At 42.1% G+C, this 22,562-nt stretch overlaps 1 protein-coding gene across 1 annotated transcript in view; it reads right to left on the bottom strand.

Moving 5' to 3' along the window:
• CPNE9 (copine family member 9) overlaps window positions 1-22,562 on the bottom strand; it is a 2,305,657-nt gene that overhangs the window by 368,639 nt on the left and 1,914,456 nt on the right. Inside the window, exon 13 of the mRNA XM_044076409.1 lies at window positions 20,178-20,235. Within this exon, the coding sequence (XP_043932344.1) occupies window positions 20,178-20,235 (58 nt within the window). The remainder of the gene's footprint in view (window positions 1-20,177; window positions 20,236-22,562) is intronic.

Raw genomic sequence — 22,562 nt, 5'->3', positions numbered from 1 at the left:
ACTAGAGGTGTTTGCCAAACAAAGGGTTATATCTCTGTAAGCATGCAGATATACCCCCGTTATCAGTGGAAGAGCTGTTCGTCTGTTTGAAGGCTTTCCAATGATGCATGATAAGAGCAGTTAGTACACTATCATAATGTAATACTGCACAGTCTATTCAAATTTTATATGTATATATATATATATATATATATATATATATATATATATATATCTGTATAGAGAGAGAGACACACACACACACACACACACACACACACACGCATGCGCACGCACACACACACACACACACACACACACACACACACACACACACACACACACACACACACACACACACACTAGTTTCAAAGCCCTAAACATTGGATAGTAAGTAGTGGTAAATTGTGCCCCTTAGTGTTGTGTATGAGATGGCACCATTTGTTTAAATGCTGGTCACACAGTTTTTTATGGTATTCATAGGATCATAGGATTATGGAAGGTTACTAGGCTAAAGGCCCAGGGCCCTTACAAGTCTAGCCAAGTTCAACCCATGTTCCCAAGGGTGTCTGGTTCAAACAGACACTAAAATCTCCTACAAAGTATAAAAAAAAAGTATAAAAGGTTGCCATGCACTTGCCCCTCAAGATTAGTGGTGAAGAAGTGGAGAGAGTCCAAACTACAAAGTTCCTGGGGGTACATATATCAGAGGATCTTTCTTGGAGCACAAACACAGGCCAGCTAATTAAAAAAGTCCACCAGTGACTACACTTCCTAAGAAGGCTTAGAAAAGCAAAGCTCTCCATGAATGCTCTAAATACCTTCTACAGAAGAGCCATTGAGAGTATTATTACCAGCAAATGCACTGTATGGTTCGGTAACTGCACAATTGCCTAAAGGAAGAAGCTACAAAGAATAATAAGAACAGCAGAAAAGATCGTGGGCACTAGTCTTCTTACCTTACAGGAGCTCTTTGAAATGAGATATAAAAAGAGTTCCCGCAAAATACTGAGTGACACTTTTCATCCAGCATATGGCTGGTTCACTAAACTTGCATCTGCTAGAAGGTTACTGAGTATCTGCTGCAGGACCTCCAGATTCATGAACAGTTTTTATCCAACTGCAATAAGACTCTTTAATGCAGACATAAATCTGGATGTATCAAAACTATAATAGTTTGTTACATTCTTATTCATTTCCTTTTTTTTCCATACAGTAATTCTATTTATTTACTGCATACTAAGATTAATATATTCACATTCAAGTGCAATTCCAATCACTTCCTTATGTGCAATATCACATTGTATCACCATTGTGTATAGTGTACTTTTCTTTTCATGTGTTTATCATCTAGTAGTCAGTGTTGTCCAATGTATATAAATAGTGTACAAGCATGTGTCAGCTACTTAGATATTTACTTTTGTACTACAGTTATTGTTTATTCTTTAATACCTATCATGTAGCTCTTTTTGTGTTTGTTTTCTCCTGTAAAATAGCTGACACTTGAAATTTCATTTAGGTAGCACTTGTGTTTCCTAAACAACAATAAAGTTTCTTTGAATCTTTAAATCAGCACTTACTGCCCGTGTCCAGCAGGGACACATGTGGAACCCCTGGGGTGAATTTCCATTTACCCATCCAATCGTCCAAATTACGCTTAAACAGGGCCAACGTGAGGCTTTGTTTAACAAGAATAGGAAGCTTGTTCCAAAAGTGGGGCAACCTCTGTGTGACAAATCTGTCTCTCCAGCAAGCTCTGTTGACATCACCAGGTTGAGATCCTTTGAGCAAGTGACCTGTGTGCCATTTGACTTGTGAATGTGCAGCATTTCCATTAAAGTTAGGTCAGAGATTGCTCTGTATGCAAGGCACAGGTCACCTCTGAGCAGTCTGTATGACACAGAGTAAAGTGACAATGATTTCAACCTGTCCTCATAAGACAGAGTATGAAGACCCTGAATTTTCTTTGTAAGGAACCTTTGTGGTCTTTCCAATTGCCGCAGGTGTTTGGAAAGGAACATACTGAAGGGAGTATTATACTCTATTATTGGCCTGATGAAGGAAGAGTACAGGGTGGTTATAATCTCTTTTTTTCTGGAGGCAATGCCCTTACTTATGAGATAAGCAATATAAAATGCCCTTCTTACCACTGTGGAGACGTGGTGATTGAAGTTAAAGTTGCTGTCAGCCTGTGTGCCCAGATTTCTCATCACTGACTGTGTGCTTAGGGTATTGCTACTGATGTGGTAGTTTGCAGGAACATCACACTTGTCAAAATATATGACAATGCATTTTTCTGCATTAAGTTTAAGACCATGACTTTGGCACCAGTCATTAATCTGTGTAAGACCTTCTGACAGGATGTTGACATAGCTAGGCATTTCTATGATCACTCCCAGTTTGCAGTCATCAGCAAACTTTGTCAGCCACAGTCCTTTAGTTTTAGCCTGTACTTCGGAGAAGTAGATTCCAAACAGTGAGTCACAGAACCGATACCTGTGGAACACCACTGGTTATGGATCTGTTGGAGGAGGTGGAGTCCCCTATTTTTTTTTAAGTTTTTATTGGATTTTCAATTTGTAAAATAATCACAACAATATTTACAGTCAGTGATTTGTGAACATAATAAATGAAAATGGAGTCCCCTATTTTGACAGTATGAGTTCTATCAGTGAGCCAGCTTGCAACCCACCTGACAATATATGGGTTGATACTTAGCTGGGTGAGTTTATCAATGATGTCTTTGTGGGGGATTGTGTTAAAGGCCTTGGCTAAGTCTAGGTAGGCCATATGCACAGATATGCCCTCATCTAGGGCTTTGGTGACTGTCTCGAAGAAATCCACCAAGTTTAACAGGCATAATCTCACAATGACAAAGCCAGTCTGGGTGGGGTCAAGCATTTGGAGATTTCCTATATCTTTGTTAATAAGGTCCATGATGATTCATTCCATGGCAAGGCTGGTCAGGCTAACAGGTCTATAGTTCCCGGGGTCCATGGATACACTCACTTTGTGCAAAGGGATGATGGTAGCTGTTTTCCATTCTGCTGGGATGAAGCCAGTACTTAGGCAGTAACTGAAAAGTATGCCCAATGGTGATGCTGATTTCTGTTTTAACCCATGTAAAACACAGCCTAGTATGTTGTCTGGTTCCGCAGAGGCTGTGTTTTTGCCTTGGAGAGGGCATTTAAGACCTGCTCCTCAGAGATACTAAGTGAGGGACAAGTGATAGGGATGCTTTGGGTGTATGTGGCAGGGACAGGGGAGTGAAGTTTTCACTGAACCTGTCAGCCAGCAGGTTTCCTATACCCACAGGTTCTATATATGTAGTACCATTAACTACAAGTTCTGGGCAAATCTGGGCCTTACCTTTGAGGTTGAGGCCTTGTGGTTATCCTTAGTTAGGGAAGCTAATTTGGATTTATAGTTAGCTTTGGAGGACTTCACTATGAGTCTTATTTGCTTGTTTAAGTTGAGGAGGGAGTGTTTCCAGTTTTGAGACTGTTCCTTCCTACTTTTAGTCAGCAATTTCTTTCTCCTATTGTATAGCCTACCAATGGCAGTTGTCCACCATGCAGGTTTGTTTTTCCTTGAAAATCTTGCTTTGGTTTTATCAGAGTCAATACAATTGTACAGGTGCTTCTGTAAAGCAATGGTGTATACAACGGTGTAGAACTCAGCACAGGTGTCTGTTCTATCAGTGGGGGGAGGGGCTATGAAACTATTTATGCCGTCATGTAAGAGGCTGTAATTGGCCTTGGAGAAGTTTTTTAGTCTAGTTGTTGCAAAGGGGGGGGGGTCTTGTGTTATAGTTACTTTTAGAGGGATTGATTTGTGGTCATATTTCACCATGGATGTCCACACACTGGGGGTGGTGCAGCAGTCCCCATGTTGATGAGCACCATGTCCAGGATGTTTGAGCCCTTTTTGGGTGTGTCAACCAGCTGGGCACTGGATTTAATGAAGTCCAGGAACCTTTGGGCAAGAGAGTTAGAACACATATAATTTACCCAGTCTATGGATGGGTAATTAAAGTCACCCAAAATCAGGGTGTTTGGTTGTGTCTTGATTGACTCAAGTAGATCCAAGTAGGCTGAGTAGATGTCCTGATTCAAGGAGGGGGTCCTCTAGCTGGCAATGACCTGAAGAGGGGTCTTACCTACAGTCAACTGCACCTGAAGGAATTCAAGGGAATGGTGCTGTTTTCCAGCCTAAAGGTGTATACATCTTTAATGAATATTGATGCACCACCGTCTTTAGTTCTCACACCTTCAGTTTGTGATTTGAAGGTGTGGAAGGAAATGTAACCTGGTATAGTTGGGATGCTCTCTGCAGCCTTAAACCATGTCTCAGTGACTGCACAAATGTCAGCATCTTCCAGGGTGAGGACTGCTTCCAGTGTGTGCGGTTTCTGGTTTAGACTCCTAGTGTTTAGCAGCATAACCTTGAGGTTGCTTTTAGAGGGTATTTTTACATCAGCAATTTTGTTCTTGTGACATATATTAATGCAGATACAAAAATACCGCTCATATTCATAATTGCTTTACCAAATATTTATGCCTCAGAATGTCTTCATATTACTCACTATGCTGTAATGTATTTTTTTACTAACATTTGCTGCCTGCATACACTGCCCTAAGATGACAGTATGACACTCTATTTTTGCATTATTAATGTAAATTTAAAAAAATGTATTTTCCATAACGTTTTGGAAACACTCCTTAATTATTCCAGCTCTGTACATCCAAGACTGTAGATTTACTTTGCATGCTTGGTGTGTGCAAATGTATTCTTGCTGCCTTAGGTTTATGTAAGCCATATGTACTAGAACTTCAGAAATTAGACTTTAGGCCAAATTCCAAAACAATGATGCAGTGAGAACACTAAGCTTCCACCATCTTACCCTAGCTACACCAAATAGAAAAATCCAAACCATACACCAGAATAACATCATCCTGGGGGGGGGGGGGGTAGGATCCACCCAGTCTGATACCTTGCAATGTCAAGGTATTTTATGAAAGGGGGCCTGCTATGCCAACACAAGAATAATGCAATTTCATAAAAAAAGAAGTTATGTCCTTACCATAACGTTCCATGTGGAGTGTTCATCTCGCCTTGGTTATTACACATGGGTTCGGAGCCGATCCTCGGCTCCGTGCCGGCCAACTGCAAGCTCTGCATCGAGAAGAAGCTCGAGGACATCTAATACCCACAATCCCCCTCTGCCTTTACCTCAGATCTAGTTTGCAAGCAAACCAGACATAAAGCACGCACACATGCCAACTATATACATAATACACATATATACAAACATATACAGTGTATGATAGTAACAGTAATACTGCAACAGCAGAAGGAGAATACTCCAGACCAGGCACCAAATCGAACGTTCTTCCTAGGGTGGGAAGGGTGGGAGTGTAATAACCAAGGCGAGATGAACACTCCACATGGAACGTTATGGTAAGGACATAACTTCTTTATGTGAGAGTGTTCAATCTCGCCTTTGTTCTTACACATGGGTAGCGTCCCTAGCTCCATGATCCTGAGGAACTCAAGGGAGAACGTTCTTGAGCACAGTGGAACCAAAGGTTGCCCTATCCCTAGAAACCCTGTCCACTTTGTAATGAGATATAAATGTATGTGGTTTAGCCCAAGTAGCAGCCGCACAAATAGTGTCTAAAGGTAAACGAGCTGCGTGAGCCAAAGATGTAGAAATTGATCTGGTAGAATGTCCTCTGGGTTTTGCTGATAATGTTTGATCAGAAGCTTCATAAACATAAATGATACAGTCAGTTAGCCACTTCGAAAGAGTTCGTTTCGTGACTGCAAGACCCTTTCTGCTGTCAGCAAAAGCTACAAATAGTTGATCAGATTTCCTGTGATCTTTTGTTCTATCCAAATAAAATCTGAGTTGTCTATGGACGTCTAGTTTGTGCAACATATACTCTAATTTATTAGAGTGGTCTTTAAAGAAGGTGGGTAATTCGATGGATTGATTAATATTACTAGTAGAACAAACTTTGGGAAGAAAGGATGGATTAGTGCGTAGGGATACTCTGTCAGAATGAAAAATTAAATAGGGATGTTTGACCGAAAGGGCCTGCAGCTCAGACACCCGTCTAGCAGATGTAATAGCCACTAGAAATAATGTTTTCCATGACAAAAATTTCAAAGTGCAACTTGAAGCTGGTTCAAAGGGTGGTAACATCAATTTAGAGAGTAATAAATTTAAATTCCACGGTGATGTCGGACATCTGACTGGTGGTCTGATATGAAAGGAACCCTTTAAAAGGCTTTACAAAGTCTGTGAGCCATAATAGGTGCACCACTTTCCTCTACATGATAGTTAGAAATGGCAGCTAACTGTACTCTTAAAGTAGCCGGGGAAGCTCCTTCCTGAAATAATTCAGTCAAAAATTCTAAAACCTTATTCAACGGAGCTGTAACAGGGTCCAACTGATGTGACTCCCCCAGAAGACAAAACGTTTCCACTTACTGGTGTAAGTCTTTGTAGTGGAAACTTTATGAGAAGCTACCAAAATATCTTGAACTGCCGATGTAAGGGGAATTGACCTGGCTAGAAAGGGAGCAGCCAAGCTGCTAGATGGAGAGATTCCAGGGATGGGTGAGGAACTCCTGACGAGTGAGTCAGTAGATCTGGCTCTGGGTCCAGCATCCAAGGTCCCGAATGCGGTGATGCAATAGAAAGGGGAACCAAATTTGACGAGGCCAGAACGGAGCAATGAGAATTATAGTCCTCTGAAGGTTGTTTGCTTTCTGTAGAAACTTTGCAATCAGGGGAAATGGAGGAAAAGCATATAGGAGACCCGGGGGCCAATCGTGCACCAGCGTCCCTGGGGACTTCCCTGGAGGGGTAATAGGGCAAAGTAGCTCCTGCATTTGGCGTTCATTGGAGACGCAAACAGATCGCAGGTAGGCTGGCCCCATTTGCGAAAAATCCTTCGCAACTGACTGTTTGAGGGACCACTCGTGAGGCAATAGTATTGCTCTGCTCAGCCTGTCGGCTATGACGTTGGATGACCCGGGATGTGCGTTGCGATCAGAAAGCGACCGTGGACTCTGCCCATTGCCAAATTCTCATGGCCTCTCTGCATAGTTGGTAAGACCTGGTTCCCTCTTGCTTGTTTATGTACCAGACTACGGACATGTTGTCTGTCTGAACTGCAATGGTCCCTGGAGGAAGAAGGGGAGCAAAGTGTTGCAACGCCAAAACACTGCCCTCAACTCCAGAACATTGATGTGCAGATTGTACTCCAGATTGGTCCATTCGCCTTGGACTGTCTGTCCCTGAAAGATGCCCCCCCCACCCTATCAGGGAAGCGTCCGTGGTTATCGTCGCTGACGGTGTGGGTAGCACAAATGGTCTTCCGCCGGATAGGTTGCAAGTCTGTAACCACCACATTAGGTGTGATTTGCATGTTTTCGTTATCAATATTTCGTGAGTCAGTGGAAGTTGTTGGAATGACCATTGTGCAAATAGAAGCCATTGTAGCACTCTCATGTGCAGTCTTCCCAATGGTATTGCTATGAGAGAAGCTGCCATGAGACCCAAAACTTTCAGAACAATTTTTGCTGGGGACTTTCTGGACGACAGCAGAAGGGAAATGTTGAATTGAAGTGCTACTATTCTTTCCGTCGGAAGTTTTAGAACTAACTGACGCGTATCTAATTCCGCTCCTATGAATAAGATATGCTGTGATGGCTGTAGCAAAGACTTTTCGAAATTTACTGAAATGCCAAGGTGTGTACAAAGTTGTAGGGAGTAATCCCTGGCTTGTATCAGTTGACGCCTGGTGGTGGCAGACAGGAGCCAGTCGTCCAAATACGGAAACACCTGGAATCCTAGGCGCCTCAGATGAGACGCTACCACTGCCATGCATTTGGTGAAGACCCTGGGGGCTGTGGTCAGGCCAAAGGGCAGGGCTCGAAACTGATAGTGACTGGCTCCCAGCCGGAAGCGCAAATGATCCCTGGACGCCCTGGCCATTTTGATGTGGTAGTATGCGTCCTTCAGATCTATTGAGCACATCCAGTCGTCCTTCTGTAAGAATGGAAGGATCGATTGAAGCGTGACCATTCGGAACTTTTCCTTCTTGACAAAGGTGTTGAGATGACTTAGGTCCAGAATTGGCCTCCAGTCCCCTGTTTTCTTTGGAACTAAAAAGAACCTTGAGTAAGTTCTGAATCCTATTTGGTCCGCTGGGACTGGTTGGATGACTCTTTTTTCTAGCAGCTTTGAAATTTCTGTAGCTGCTGGGTCTCGCAGATGGGGTGGTACATCTGGGAGTTTTCTCTTTGGAATGGGGGTGGATAGAAATGGGATTTTGTAACCTCTGGTAACAATGCTTTTTACCCACTTGTCTGAAGAAAGGTTTTGCCAGGCCTGAGGGTATAAAGCTAAGCGACCCCCGACTGCCTCCAGAGCAGGACAGTCGGGCCTCCTCTCAGGAGTGCTGAAAAGGTTTGCCAGGGAGGTTATCCCTGTCACCTTGGTTTTGCGGACCCCCTCTGCCGCCAGGGCGGCGTCTTCCACCTCTGCCCCCCCCTCTGCCTCTAGAGGGGGCATCACCCTGTGTGTTTGGAAAAGACCCTTGGGGTTTTCGAAACCACATTTTCCCACCACGTTGCCCTTTGGGGTACGGTCTGGAAGGGGTGGAAAACGGACTCCGACAGCAGACAGAGTCTTTCCCTCCTGTTCACACCGGGTAAGGGTCTCCTTTACTTTAGGGCCAAAAAGTGTGGCTCCATCAAATGGGGCGTTAGTAAAGGAAGACTTGAAGGCTTCCGCAAACAAACATAAGCGCATCCAGGATTGCCTACGAAGAGCAATCGCTGAAGCCGCTGCCCTACTCGATCCTTCGGCTGCATAGGATATCAGCCTCATGGACGAGTTCACAATGGACGTAAGGGTGTTGAGATGCGCTGTAACTTTCTCTGAGACAGCGGCATCTGTAGCACCCTGGAGGGTATCTCCCAACTCTTTGACTAGATCCCTCTGCAAACGTGTAAAATGAGTCAAATAGTTCAGGGAACGCATAGAAAAAGCCGCTGAACTGAAAATGCGCTTCCCGTATCTGTCCATGGTCCTAGAATCTTTGTTAGGCGGATGGACAGATGAGGAAGACTCCGACATCTCCTTTTCGTGGCCGCTGCCACCACCATGGCATCTACTGGAACTCCTTTGGTAAGGTAAGCTTTGTCCTGTGGTGCCGTGATGTACTTATTTGGCTTCCTAGGGACTGGTTCCACCATGTCAGGAGTCTCCCACGCCCTTCGAGCAATTAATTCCATTAACTCATCAAAGGGCGGAGTGACCCAGGAGGAGGAAGGACGGGCACCAAATGCCTTCAGCAAAACTGACTCATCCTCAGAAGGGGGGAGGGCTTGCCAGTCACCTCTCTGTTTAAGGATCTCCAAGATGTCAGAAAAAGAGACATCCTCTGAAGGTGACTTAGGGGACCCTTCTGACTCATCTAAGTCAGTATCAGATGTCAAGGATTTTTGTGGAGAATCCAAGTGTCTCCTCTTACACAGTCTTTTCTTAGGAACTTCTTCGTGGGGAGCATCCGAAGAAGCCTCCGAGGAAGAGGGGGCACCCTCCAGGGGTGGCTGAGACACTGGTGCCCGACGCTTGGACGTGGCCGTGGGTGCAGAGGAGGATAACGGTCCTTTGCGGGGAGGAGAAGCTGTACCTGCTGATGTGGTTGTCTGGGTAGACAACACCTTCCTCATGAGGTCGAAGGCCCCGGGTCCCGAGTCGAGGTATCTCCGGTTCAAGAAATGGGAAGAATCCCGAAACAGGAGCCGAAGGCACCGACCCGAGGACGGAACCGAATCGATCCGTGCCGAGGCCCCGAGAGGGAGAGTCGGAACCGAAACATCGGTCCGACTCTCGGTCCCGGAACCAAGGACAGATCTTTGGCCCCGAGACTCCGGTACCGGATCGGATGGAGTCGAGGTAAACGGTGCCGACCGAGAAAAAGACGGTTCTGGCACCGAGGGCTCCACAATCATCAGGTCAGCTTCTTCCGGCTCCGACTGAACAGGTCTCGGAGGAGGAACAGATGGAGATAGTGGCAGGCCTTCAAGTCTCGACATCAACTGAGAGGAGACCAAAATAAGTTTGGACAGGGCCGTATGCTCCATAAGTTTCTGCACCACACGGTCCACGTCGGTGTCGGAAAGGGCTCTAGAAGAACGAGTCGAAGGGATCGAAGACGGAGCCGACCTCAACAGAGTCGGTGGAGGGAGCTCCGTCACGGTTCCAAGACTCGAGGCTCGAACTGCCAACAGTTGAACACTCGGCCCGAAGTCTGTGGAACCGGTGATCTAACTAGACTCAAGAGCTCGGAGCCGATGACTTTGGCTCCGACGCCTTCCCCTTCAAGACTTGGATGCCTGGTCTGAAGCATCCAGAGCCTCCTGGAAAGAGGGTTTCAGCAATCCTCTATCCATCAGTTTCCTGCGCCTATCTGTCATGACCCTCCCACTAAAAGAGTGACAAATAGAGCAGTCCTCTTGTAAGTGGAGAGGGCCAAGACAGTAGACACAGGAACTGTGGTTGTCTGTGACCGACATTTTTTGGCCACACTGACAACGTTTAAAGCCAGATTTTATCTTTTCAGACATATTGACAAATGAAAAAGACAGTCCAGTCCAGTAAAAAGTCCAATCCAGTAATAGTGTCAAATCCGGGAAAAAGAGTCCGTTTGATAATAGCTAAAAACAAGACTACCACAAGTTTTTAGTCAAAAATGTCAAATCCGTGATAACTGCCTAAAGGCAAGACTACAACAAGTTTCTAGTCACAAGTGTCCAAGAAGGGGTAGGCCCCGAAAAACTCTATACCCGAAAGTTAACTAAGTTAAACTTATTCTAAGTACCGAGAATTCCTAATGCACTCACACACCTACTCTTATACTTTAAGTAACTAGATGGAAAGAAATTTCTGAATTTTAAACAGAATAGATAAAAATCTTATCTGTACAGCCTCGAGCTAGTCTCCAGCGATGCGTATGCAGCAGCGGCAAACTAGATCTGAGGTAAAGGCAGAGGGGGATTGTGGGTATTAGATGTCCTCGAGCTTCTTCTCGATGCAGAGCTTGCAGTCGGCCGGCACGGAGCCGAGGATCGGCTCCGAACCCATGTGTAAGAACAAAGGCGAGATTGAACACTCTCACATTTCAGTGTTAATAAGCCCCACACTGCCAGCCTGAGAATAGTGCCATAGCTGCCTGAGGACTTGCCAGGACTGATAAGTTTGGCTGAAGTTTTCGGGTAGAACAGTTCCATCTCTATGACAAGCCTGGCAATACCATACATACATGCAAGCAGCCCCAGGCAGGCTCCCTGACTTGCAATACCTGCAATGCTGCTCCACCTACATATGGAACTAGGTACTGCAGAACACATGATTTGCTACCTGGTACTGCCTGCTGCACTTACTTCCACATACAGTGGAGCTTCAGTCACACTAAAAAGCCCATTTATTTCAATGGGCTTCGTTACTGAGATGGCCTTGTATCTTGGCTTGGAATAGCAATCTGCAAAAAGGAGGACATCAGACATGTGATTAGAGAGGAGAAGGAGCACCGAAGAAGGAATGATGCAAGGGAACATCAATAGTGAGAATCTAGGTTAATGCCCTGGTGGTTAAGGTACAGGGAAGGAGGAATGCTAGTTGATCGATATAATATGTTTTCCACCTGAAACAATAGGAGAAGAGAGACTGTGAGACTGCAAGAGGCAGATAGGATGCATAAAGCTCCTCAGTCTTTTAAAATTGTATGCACTATTCCCAAACCTGACCCAGCAGCTATAGCTTTAATTGACCCCACTGCTGCTAAGCACTTATCCTTCTCTTTCTGATAAGGATGAGAAATTCATTGATAAGTATAGGAAAATCTGTATACTTTTGCAACTTTGATGTTTATAATTTTGAACTGTCAGGCTTTTACGCTTACACTAAAGCTTGTTCAGACAAATTGTGAAAGTATGATAAATGTTTTATCTGCAGTTTCTTCTTGTCAGGAAAAATCCTGCTTTAAATAACTTAGTTTCCTCTACTGCACAGGTCACTATTCATTGTTTCCAGTGAGTGTATGACTCTGTTGATACTTCTTCCAGGGCTATGGTCACTGGTACTATTTTGAGTAGGTTTGTACGGCTGCATTCTCAGAACCTCCCGCAGGGTGTTAAAAAATGAAATCATAAATTCTCCCTTGGATAGAGATTTAGTGTTTGGCCCTTCTGCTGCAGAGGTGACCAGAATATGTGATGAAATTTTCAGGCTGATCCAGGGAATCTCTAAGATTTTTCAACAGTCCCTTTTGAAATTTTCTCAACTATTTTTGGCAAAAAAAGAATAAACGGCCTCAACAAAATACAGGCAAACATATTTTTAAGAAGAAATGGCAAGGGATTCCAAAAACAAGTCTTGAACCTCCCAAAACCAAAGACAGTCCAACTAATCTGAATGACTTTTCCAGAGACATTGTGACCCCCTCCTACCCTGGTCCCTTTTATTTATTTATTTTATTTTACATTTGTTAACCGGGAGAGTCCGACTGGATACATGTCCATTTTCAGCGGAGGCCCGGGGAGAAAAGCTCCAGGTACATAACAGACATATGAACATTGTTAATGCAAAACAAGGAAGATAGTTGAGTTCTAAATACAATATAAAGATACATCACATCTTGGGAAAAAAAAAACAACAGCATATAAAAAACATAGGTCAGTTACAAAGGCGCCTTGTTAAAAGCGTTAAGGATAGTGAGGTAAGAGAAGGGTAAATGATAGTGGTTAATCAGGTTTGGAACAGGGACATTGCCAGAGAGTATTGAGATGGGGTTTAAGCTTTTTTTGAATTGTAGGAGTGAGGGTTCTGAGGTGAGCATGGTCGGTAGGGAGTTCCACATTTTACCTACAAAGTTTGAGAATAGAGAATCCCCAGCAGAATTATTGGCTTTGGTAGTTTGAGCTAAGATCTTATTGGAGGAGCGTAAAGATTGCAGGTTAATATAGGGGTGAATGATTTTTCAGAGCTGGTGTTTTCTCTGGGTGATACAGTATCTGGTGAGCCGTTTGAGTTGGTTGAAATGGAGTTGGCTGGAAAACTCTAACCACCCTAGTTGCTTCAAGTTAGTGCAGTGGTGCGTTCTAAAGGTGGAATTTGTGGCAAATCTAGCTATGTGATTGTAACAAGAAGCAAGTTTGTTAAGGGTTGTCTTGTTTAGGTTTGTAAAGAGGGGAGGCATAGAAAAGAGTTGATAGTAGGTGTGTGCTGGCAATTGTAATTTTAGCGTGAGGAGTGAGAAAGTGTTTTACTTTATAGAGAGAGCCAAGCTTTTATTGACGGTTTTGATGGTAAGATTGAAATGGGTGTCAAATTTAAGGGAGTTATCAATGGTAACACCTAATAGCTTTGTGTGAGCTTCTGGTGATATAGTGATTCCATTGGAGGATGTAATAGAGAAGGTGGGGGAAGAGTCTTGTTAGTGGGTGAGAAAGTAAGTAGTTTTGTTTTGTTGGGGTTGAGAACTAGTTGTCGACTTGAGAACCATTTTTCTATTAGGTTGAAGGTGTCTTGGGTTGAAGCAGTGAGGTCTGCCAGGTTGGAGGCAGTGCTGATGATAGTCGAATCATCTGCATATTGAATGCATGTGGCATGGGGGGTGATTATGGGCAGGTCATTAACAAAGATGGTGAAGAGAAGAGGGCCAAGAATAGATCCTTGGGGTACTCCAAGTGTAACAGGTAGGCATGTAGATAATTTGTCCTGCCATAGAACAGCCTGTTGCCTATTGGACAGGTAGGATTGGAACCATTTCAGCGTGGAATTGCTGAGTGATAGTTTTTAATGTATGGAGGAGTTGAATGTGGTTCACCATATCAAAGGCCTTGGAGAGGTCTAAGAAAAGAGCAGATGATAGTTTATTATTGTTTCTGAAGTTATTGATGGTATTAGAAAAGGATAGTAGGGCTGATGTGGTACTGTGATTTGGCCTGAAGCCATGTTGGGAGTTGGCTAGCATTTTATTTTTGGTGAGGTGTTCCATCAGTTGTTTGTGGACACACTTTTCTATAATTTTGGCCAGGGGTGAGAGTATAGCTATAGGTCTGTAGTTGGTTAGCTCTAGTGAGCTACCACCTTTATGGAGAGGAATAATGTGGGACATTTTCCATATGGAGGGGATGAAGGCTTCTGACAAGGTACGGTTTATGATTATGGAGACGGGATAGGAAATGGCCTCAGCTGCTTTTTGCAGAAACTCAGATGGGAGAAGGTCAGCTGCTAGCTTAGTGGGTTTTAGTTTTTTAAGAAGAGATGTTATAAAGGATATGGGTACTGGATCGAAGGTAAACAGATGATCTGATGTAGTTGTAGTATTCTGCTGGCATGGGTAGTGGAGTGGGCTGGTTGTTTGTTTGAATTGTGTGGCCAGGGATTGTATAGTTTATGTGAAGAAACTATTGAATGTGTTAGCAATGTTTACAGGGCACTGTTGTTTGCAAGTTGTTGGAGTGGGGGTGGTTGCCTGGCCTGGGTGCAGGAGCTTGTTTAAGCCTGCCCAGAATTTTTGTGGATTATTAAGGTGTTTGTGTTGGAGGTGGAGGAAGAAGTTTTTTTATCATTTAAGATCATTCTTTTAGTTTCATTTCTAAGTTGCCGGAAGGTTTGGTGGGAGTGTGGGTCTTTAGAGGTACTCCATGTGACCCACATCTTGTTTCTAGATAGGATTTTGGATTTTGTTTCCTTAGAGAGCCATGGTGCGGTTTTGGTTTTAGTTCTAATGGACCGTATTGGAGCATGGGAATCTAGAATCTTGAGGAAGGTGGTGTTGAAGTAGATAACTGCCTCTTCAAGAGGAAGAGACTTGAGTATTGTCCAGTTGTGGGCTTTAAGTTCAGTTTGAAAAATGGAGGCGTTGAATTTATTATTGTTCCTGATTTTTTTATGGTTGTAAGAAGGGGGTGATTTTCTTGAATTTGATAACATAGGTGAGTAAGTGATCACTCATGTCCTCTGGGTGAGTACCTGCTGAGTACTGGTCAGGATCTTTATTAGTAAGGATCCAGTCCAGGATGCTGTCTTTGTTTTGGGGTTTACCTAGTCTGGTAGGAGTGGATATGAGCTGAGAAAAGCCATGTAGATTTATGCTGCTAGATGGGGAGCTAGATGAGAAGGAATTCCAATCGATGTTGAAGTCACCTAACACTATGGATTCCTGGGGGTGAGTTTGAGTTAACCAGTGGAGAAAGTCCTCTAAGGTTTTGTTATTATTTTTTCTTCCAGAAACTCTGAATCTCCATTTTTCTCTTTGGCAACCGATTATTTCAGACAAATTGTTTCTGAAAATCATTCATCAAGGTTACAGATGGCAGTGGGTGGAAATTCCTACTTTCCAGGGGGATATTCCTCATCCTCCAGATCAAGCTCTTTTCTTTCCACCGGATCTTCATCACAGGATTTCCCAAGCAGTGATAGAACCAGTTTCTCCTTCCCATATGGGGAAGCATTTTTATTCAAGGATGTTCCTAGTGCCAAAGAAAGAAAATGCTTCGAGACCAATCCTGGATCTTTCTTTCCTAAATCTGTTTGTTATATTGCCCAAATTCAAAATGATGTCACTTCACATCCAGTTACCTCTTCTTCCTCTTTCAAGTTTCTTAGCAACACTAGACTTAAACGATGCTTACCATCACATCCCTATTCATCCACACTTCAGACATTTCTTAAGGTTTTGTGTGTCTGGATCACATCATCAGTATTCTGCCTTAACCTTTCTAGTATCCACTGCGCCAACAGTATCTAGCTCCACTTATAGCTCATTGCAGGTTACAGTGTATTCCACATTTTTTCTATATTTAGATGACTTGCTTATCTTTGCAGAGTATTTTTCATTGTGTCAGGAATTTTTCTCTTGGGTGAGAGGTCTCTTACACAAGCTAGGATTCCAAAAGAACATTCAGAAGTCTTTCTTGACTCCTTCACACAGGAGTATGTTCTTGGGATGTGAACTAAAGACCTCAGTTCAAACATCTTTTCTTCCACAGGAAAATTTACCTAAACCTGTTTTTAAGGTTTTCCACTTAGACTTCAGTCACTGTGAGGGAATACCTCAGGATTTTAGCTTTCATGGCATCTATGATTCTCATGGTACCCCAACAAGACTCCACATGAGAAAGACACAGTGGTATCTGAAATCTCTTTAGTTGCAGCATCAACACCCTTTATCTTTCCAATCCCAGTACTGGGGTTTGTCAGAAGAGAAATATTTTGGTGGAGACAACAGATATCTTTAAATCCAGGTCTCCCATTATCCTCCCTGCTCCAAAGCAGTCACCACAGATGCTTTGAATTTTGCTTGGGGAGCAGTTTCAGGAGGGATAAAAGTGCAGTGGATATGGGACCCCAAGGACAGATAGAATTACACAAACATTAAGGAAATGCTTACCCTAATTGAGGCACTTAACTCTGTGAACCATCTTTGGTCTCTGGGACCTCTTCAAGTGGTTATAGACAATAAAGCTGTCATGCGGTACTTCAATAAGCAAAGGGAACCAAGTCGTACCCCCTCTTCAGACTAGCCATGTTAGCTTGGTATAAAGCTTCATGGCACAATCTCACTCTACAGGCATCCTATATTCTATCAAAGTAAAACTGTGTGGCAGACAAGCTGAGCAGGACCAGGGCAGACCCTCATGAATGGGACTAGATCAGGGGTTCTTCCAAAAACTGATCCATCTGTGGAGAGTTCCTCAAGTAGGCCTCTTTTCCTCCTCATTGAACGACTAACGGGCATGATTATGTTCCAAGACTCCATGCAAGAAGGCTGGGAAGACAGATGTCTTTTTTTTACTCGTACAGGAATGTTCCTCTATGCTTTTCCATCCTTTCCACTAATATCCAGGGCACTTCTGAAGATTCAGAAGGAATCCCTCAAGATCATTATGGTGACTCCATTCTGGCCCAGGCAACTGTGTTTCTCCCTTCTTATGGAAATGGCTAGGGGCAATTGCCACAAGCTTCCTCACAGGCTGAATCTACTCACACAATAACGGGAGTGTTTGATATATCCCAACATCAGTCAACTTTGACTGCTTGGAAGACAGGGTCTTAATTTATTTTAAGCACCTCTTTACTGAGGACGTGCAATAGGTAGTGATGGAGGCAGGAAAGCCTGCTACTAGAAGATGATACACTAGCAAACAGAAATGTTTTCTATCTGGTTACCAACAACATAACCAGCACCCATTCAGGGCTAGTTGTTCTTTGGTTCTGCAATATTTGTGTGAGCAACTATCCTACGGCCTTTTTATTTCTCTATGAAGATTCATTTATTAGCCTTTTCAGCATGTCTGCCCATGGATTCTCCTCTTTTAATGCAGTCTCATGTAAAAATGTTCTTGAAAGGGGTTTTGCATAAGAGGCCTCCAAGAAAACCGATGGCCCCTTCTTGTGATCTTAATTTTGTGTTAAAGAAGCTAACACTTACTTCATTTGAACCAGCTAATCTGGCTGACTTGAAGTTCTTAACATGGAAAACAGTTTCACTGATTGCTCTGACCTCTGCAAGAAGGGCTTCTAAGATGCAAGCTCTTATGCTGAGTCAACCCTCAAAGCAATTCTTATTTAATACCTAAAGTGGTATCTGAGTTTACTTTAAGCTGAATTATCCATCTCCCTGTTTTCTTTCCTGGACATAAAAATGAGGGAGAAAGGATACTCCATACCTTGGATGTCCACAGACATCTCAAGTACTATCTTGACAGAACTAAATCTGTCAGATCTTCAGATCAAGTGTTCATTTCTTTTGAAATTAAGAAGAAGGGACAATGTGTGTCAAACACAGTATTTCCAAATGGTTGTCTAAGGCTATTACCTTTTCTTATACTCACCATAACAAAATGATTCCAGGCTAGGTCAAGGCCCACACTATCTTGGCTTCATCTATGGCTTTTTGAAAAGGGTTGGATTCTAGAAGTATTCTAAAAGCTGCTACTTGGACTACTGTACATACTTTTACAAAGAACTACAAGTTTGATTCCTTCTCTAGGTACAGATCAAGCTTTGCTACTACCATTCTCTAGGTGATCCTGGACTCTTCTCTTTCTACCGCCCAAATGTAGTTAGCTACGGTAAGCTACCTATAAAGTTTAGATTACTACAGTCATGATCAATATGATGAAAATAGTAGAGTTGTGTAAGTTAGACATATAACAGTACATGCTCAATATGATTATTGCTGCAGTAGTCATTTCAATTCTCCATTCCACTTGTTTTTTGGTGCATTTTTTACGCCAGGGTATGTACATTTATTTCTGTTGTTCCTAACATTGTCTTTTCAGGGCTCAGTCTCTCTCTCTCTCTCTATTGGCAGCAAAGCTCTGAAGGGCTTTGCACCTAAACTTGTCTTTTCGTCAGTTTTGCTTGAGCTGCCTGACAGTTTGGGCACGTGGAAGGTGTCCTAAAACCTTGGAGGCTGGCCGGCTGTTATATCCTTGGCAGGATATAACCCATATAGCTAAGACTCCTGCAGCAGTGATTATTCAAACATCTACTATTATGGTAAGTTTAACTTACACAACTGTACTTTCTATGTCCCACAGTTTTAAGTTGAGGAGCAAAAAATGGAAAAAAAAAAAAAAGGAGTGTAGTAAGCTGCTTGTAAATGACTTGTTACAACTTATATCACACATGAAGCACTGAAGCACTTCAGTACTTCAGTCCTGACCAAAACAGCAGCATCAAAATTAATTTCTGTATTAGCATTCAGAAATGCTGGGACAAAAAGTGAATACCAATACTGCACCACTGATTGAACAGCATCTCCTGATCACAACCTCTACCACCTTCTGCTCGGGGAAGCTGTATGCTTTTCCCCACCCTAGCTAATGCAACTGCTCCCTTGATCTCCAAAAAGTATTGTTTCACAGAGAGCACTGTAGAGCTGCAAAATGAACTAACAGAACAGATTTTCAGAGGGAATCACCACAGTGGTATTTAAGAGGGCATGTGGGCATGTGGACCGGTGGAGAAAGGGCAAAAGGAAAGGAAGAGATGGACAGGAAGTAGAACTTCAGATCACTTATAAAAGAGTTAGACTCATTACCTACTTCTGTCATCAAACTAATCCAGTAAGGATGAAAGTAATTACTGTTGCACAGCATGTCAGTCTGAGTGTGTAAATAGCAAATCTCTAATAAAATAAATCATACTGCCCACAGTACTTGGTCTGTAGTTTGCCACTGCACAGTTAAGCTTTCTGTGTCAGCCTGATAGTAAACAACAAGCTCTTCAGCGTAGATTTTAAGTCATGTTGGTTTTCTGCATACATGCATCTGATCAGCATAAACTAATACATTTACATGGTTCAGAATATTCACCTACTCTGTTTCATGCTGCAGATGATATATAACAGGAATTTACAGACCCTACAGCTCACAGAGCAGGCCACAATCACATTATGAGTAAGGAACTAGCCACAAACACTGATTTATCGCATGGCAGGTGACTGCCCACTGCTGCTATATGAAAACAATAGTCACTGTTTGGTAAATGCCTGCCTGCATATACTGTATGATAATAGAATCAGCTTAGATATTGCATTGGAAATTATCAACTGTATACAGTTTTGGAGGTGATTAGCCCAATATATGTTATGAAAGATATGTGATTGTAGGCAGTATATGAATGACAACCAGCTCATATACAGAATATCAAAGGGTAATCGGTTGTGACACAAGGTGAAAGATAATCACATTTTCTGTATACAGCATAAAAAATGGTCAGCTATTGACATCTAGTGTGACAGATGACCAAACATGACAGTGTGATACATTTATTAATTTATTTATTTTGTTGACTAGATTGGTAGGGTGGTCCTCAGACCATTTTTATTGCTCTTTTAAAATATTTTGCTCATTTCACATCATTTACTTAATGCTGAATACTAGATCAACATTGCATTTGTACAGTAGTATAGGGTTTCAGTTTTGACAACAAAACTCTAATATTTATTTAGCTTGAATAAAACACAAAGAAATTTAAAAAAATCATCAAACATAATATTTTATTCTTTGTTGTTCTTCCAAAGTATTTAGAATGCAATGTTTTGATGACGTGATTTATAATTGAAGCAGTCATACCTGAAAATTGGGTCCTCACTTACCATCAAACTCTGCAGGCCCTACTCCCACAATAATGATTGACATTGGAAGTGAGGCTGCCTGAGAACAGAAACAGATGCACACAAAGTTAAAAACAGAAGTGTAGTGCTCAAAAAACACAACAGCAGACCAATGGCTATCTTGCATTCAGTGCATGCTTTCTCATTCTTAAAGCATCCTGTTCAAGAGACTTCTCTTTAACTGCTCTGTTGTTCTGCATTTTAATGCACCTGCAAACCTCCCATATTGAGACAAGGTATGATTCATATGCAACTGATTGAACTAGCATTAATACATATTCAATCTTATTTTGCTTAGCATTTCAAAAGCTGCTGGCTTTTTGAACGGCTCAGCAGGTGTTGCAGATGTTACAAGTAGGAGTGTTTAAAACTGAATTTTTAAGTGAAGTCATTGCAAAGTCAGGATCTCCGCATTGTGTATAGCATGGACATTCTGAGATCCTTTCAAACTTTATGCACCAAAGTGTTTTCTAATAATAAAAATCAATTCAGCAATTCAGAAGCAGAGATTTACCTGTTCTTCATGAGAAACAGTGCACCTCTTACACTGCATGGAGAATCGTAAGTCCTCACACTCAATTAACTTCATGTCAAAGCATGCAAATAATGTTTATGTTATGCAAATAATTTTATGTTAACATGTTAAAGGATCACAAGGAGATACAAAGGCTACTACGGGGAAGCCCTCCTCTATTCATTTAATAGATTGTTTCCTTAATTATACCCTTTTAATGCCTTATTCTTTTACAAAGTGAAACAATGTATACATTTTTTTTCAGTTAACTAGTAAGGTGAGGGTTGAGCCCTACTGGGCCTCTTGCTTCTGTCATAAGTGCCTGGGACTGACCAGATCCAGGGACAGTGTCAGATGGGAACTTTGACTTGGCCTGTCAAGAGTAAGGCAGGTATCCCAAAGCATGGTAAAGAGGAGCAGAAGAGCAAAAGCTTGCTTGATCTTGATTTTTAGTATGAATATAAAGCATGAATGCGAGACCACACAATCCTTCAGGCTTTTTGGGTTTTTTAAAAAAATATAGCCTGTTTCTCCACAAGTCCAGTATCTCCACCAATAGTAGAACCAGGAACTTAAATCTTCACCAACAGAAAAATAAAACACATTGGGAAAGAGGTTTATATCCTGGTGCCTCCCAAACCTTTGAAATAAACTTCCTCTACATGTTAAGCAGTGTGACTCACTATTTTCTTTTAAACAAACTAGATGACTGGATAAGTATCCACACATTTCTGGGATTGACTTGTATGGCCCTCCCAGACAAAGGAAGTATGGCTTGAGAGAGGGTATTGGCAAGGAATGAATGGTTATGGGACTCTGTGGCCTTGCAATATTTATGAATCTATAGGGCCCAGGATGTCTGTAAGTAGCTGTCCTGCCCGTCACATCACAATGTATGAAATTTCATCATTTTTAATAATTCTTTGTGGTTTGTGTTTTCACTGCTTCTCAGAAGTCATGTTTAAAATGGTGAAATCATCCTATATTTTACATTACAAGGTATTCACATGCATCCTTGTGCGTGCAAACATTCTTTTTTGTAAAAATAAAATGTATCTTACTGTTATACAGGAATTTTCTGCACAAGGCAGACATCCATATGTACCTGTGCCTGAAGAATTCACCCACAAAACCACTTTTCTCCCTGCAGTGAATTCTTATCTTTTTGTTTTGTATCTAGCTGAAGCTTTAATCATTTTGCTTTATCTGGCTTGTGAAAAAACAGACCTTCCAGGGGTTCAGAGGCAGTCAGGTTATAGGGCTCATTCACTGTTTTAATGCTTATCCTGCTGAACATTATTTGCCAAGCACCCTAAATGTATATGCTTATATACATTATATATATATATATATATATATATATATATATATATATATATATATATATGGGCCTACTTCACATAATCGAACACCCAAATGTTCGACTTTCATATGGCCAAGACCATATGATCAAACATTTGAATGTTCGAAAATATGAAAAAAAAAAACAAAAAAAAAAAACTAAACAGGGCTAGCAGGGGGGCAAGCACCCCTGCACCCCCCACACTCCCCGTTATTTAAATATACCAACTCCAAACTCGCTATACATACCGGTAAAGGGAAATCTTCCCATTCCGAGCTCTATGGAAAGCCCCATTCAGACAGTTCAAACTTTTAAAAGTTCGATCATATGGTCTCGGCCATATGAAAGTCAAGCTTAAAAGTTCGACCTTCTGAAGGGGACCCATATATATATATATATAAATAAATAATATATATATGTATGTGTGTGTGTGTGTGTGTGTGTGTGTGTGTGTGTGTGTGTGTGTATATATATATATATATATATATATATATATATATATATAGAGAGA

Source organism: Protopterus annectens, chromosome 7.part0, assembly GCF_019279795.1.
Source record: "Protopterus annectens isolate FY-2018-M chromosome 7.part0, PAN1.0, whole genome shotgun sequence".
Classification (NCBI taxonomy): domain Eukaryota; kingdom Metazoa; phylum Chordata; order Ceratodontiformes; family Protopteridae; genus Protopterus; species Protopterus annectens.
The sequence above is the reverse complement of the archived record's forward strand: the minus strand, read 5'-3'. Positions and strand labels throughout refer to the sequence as shown.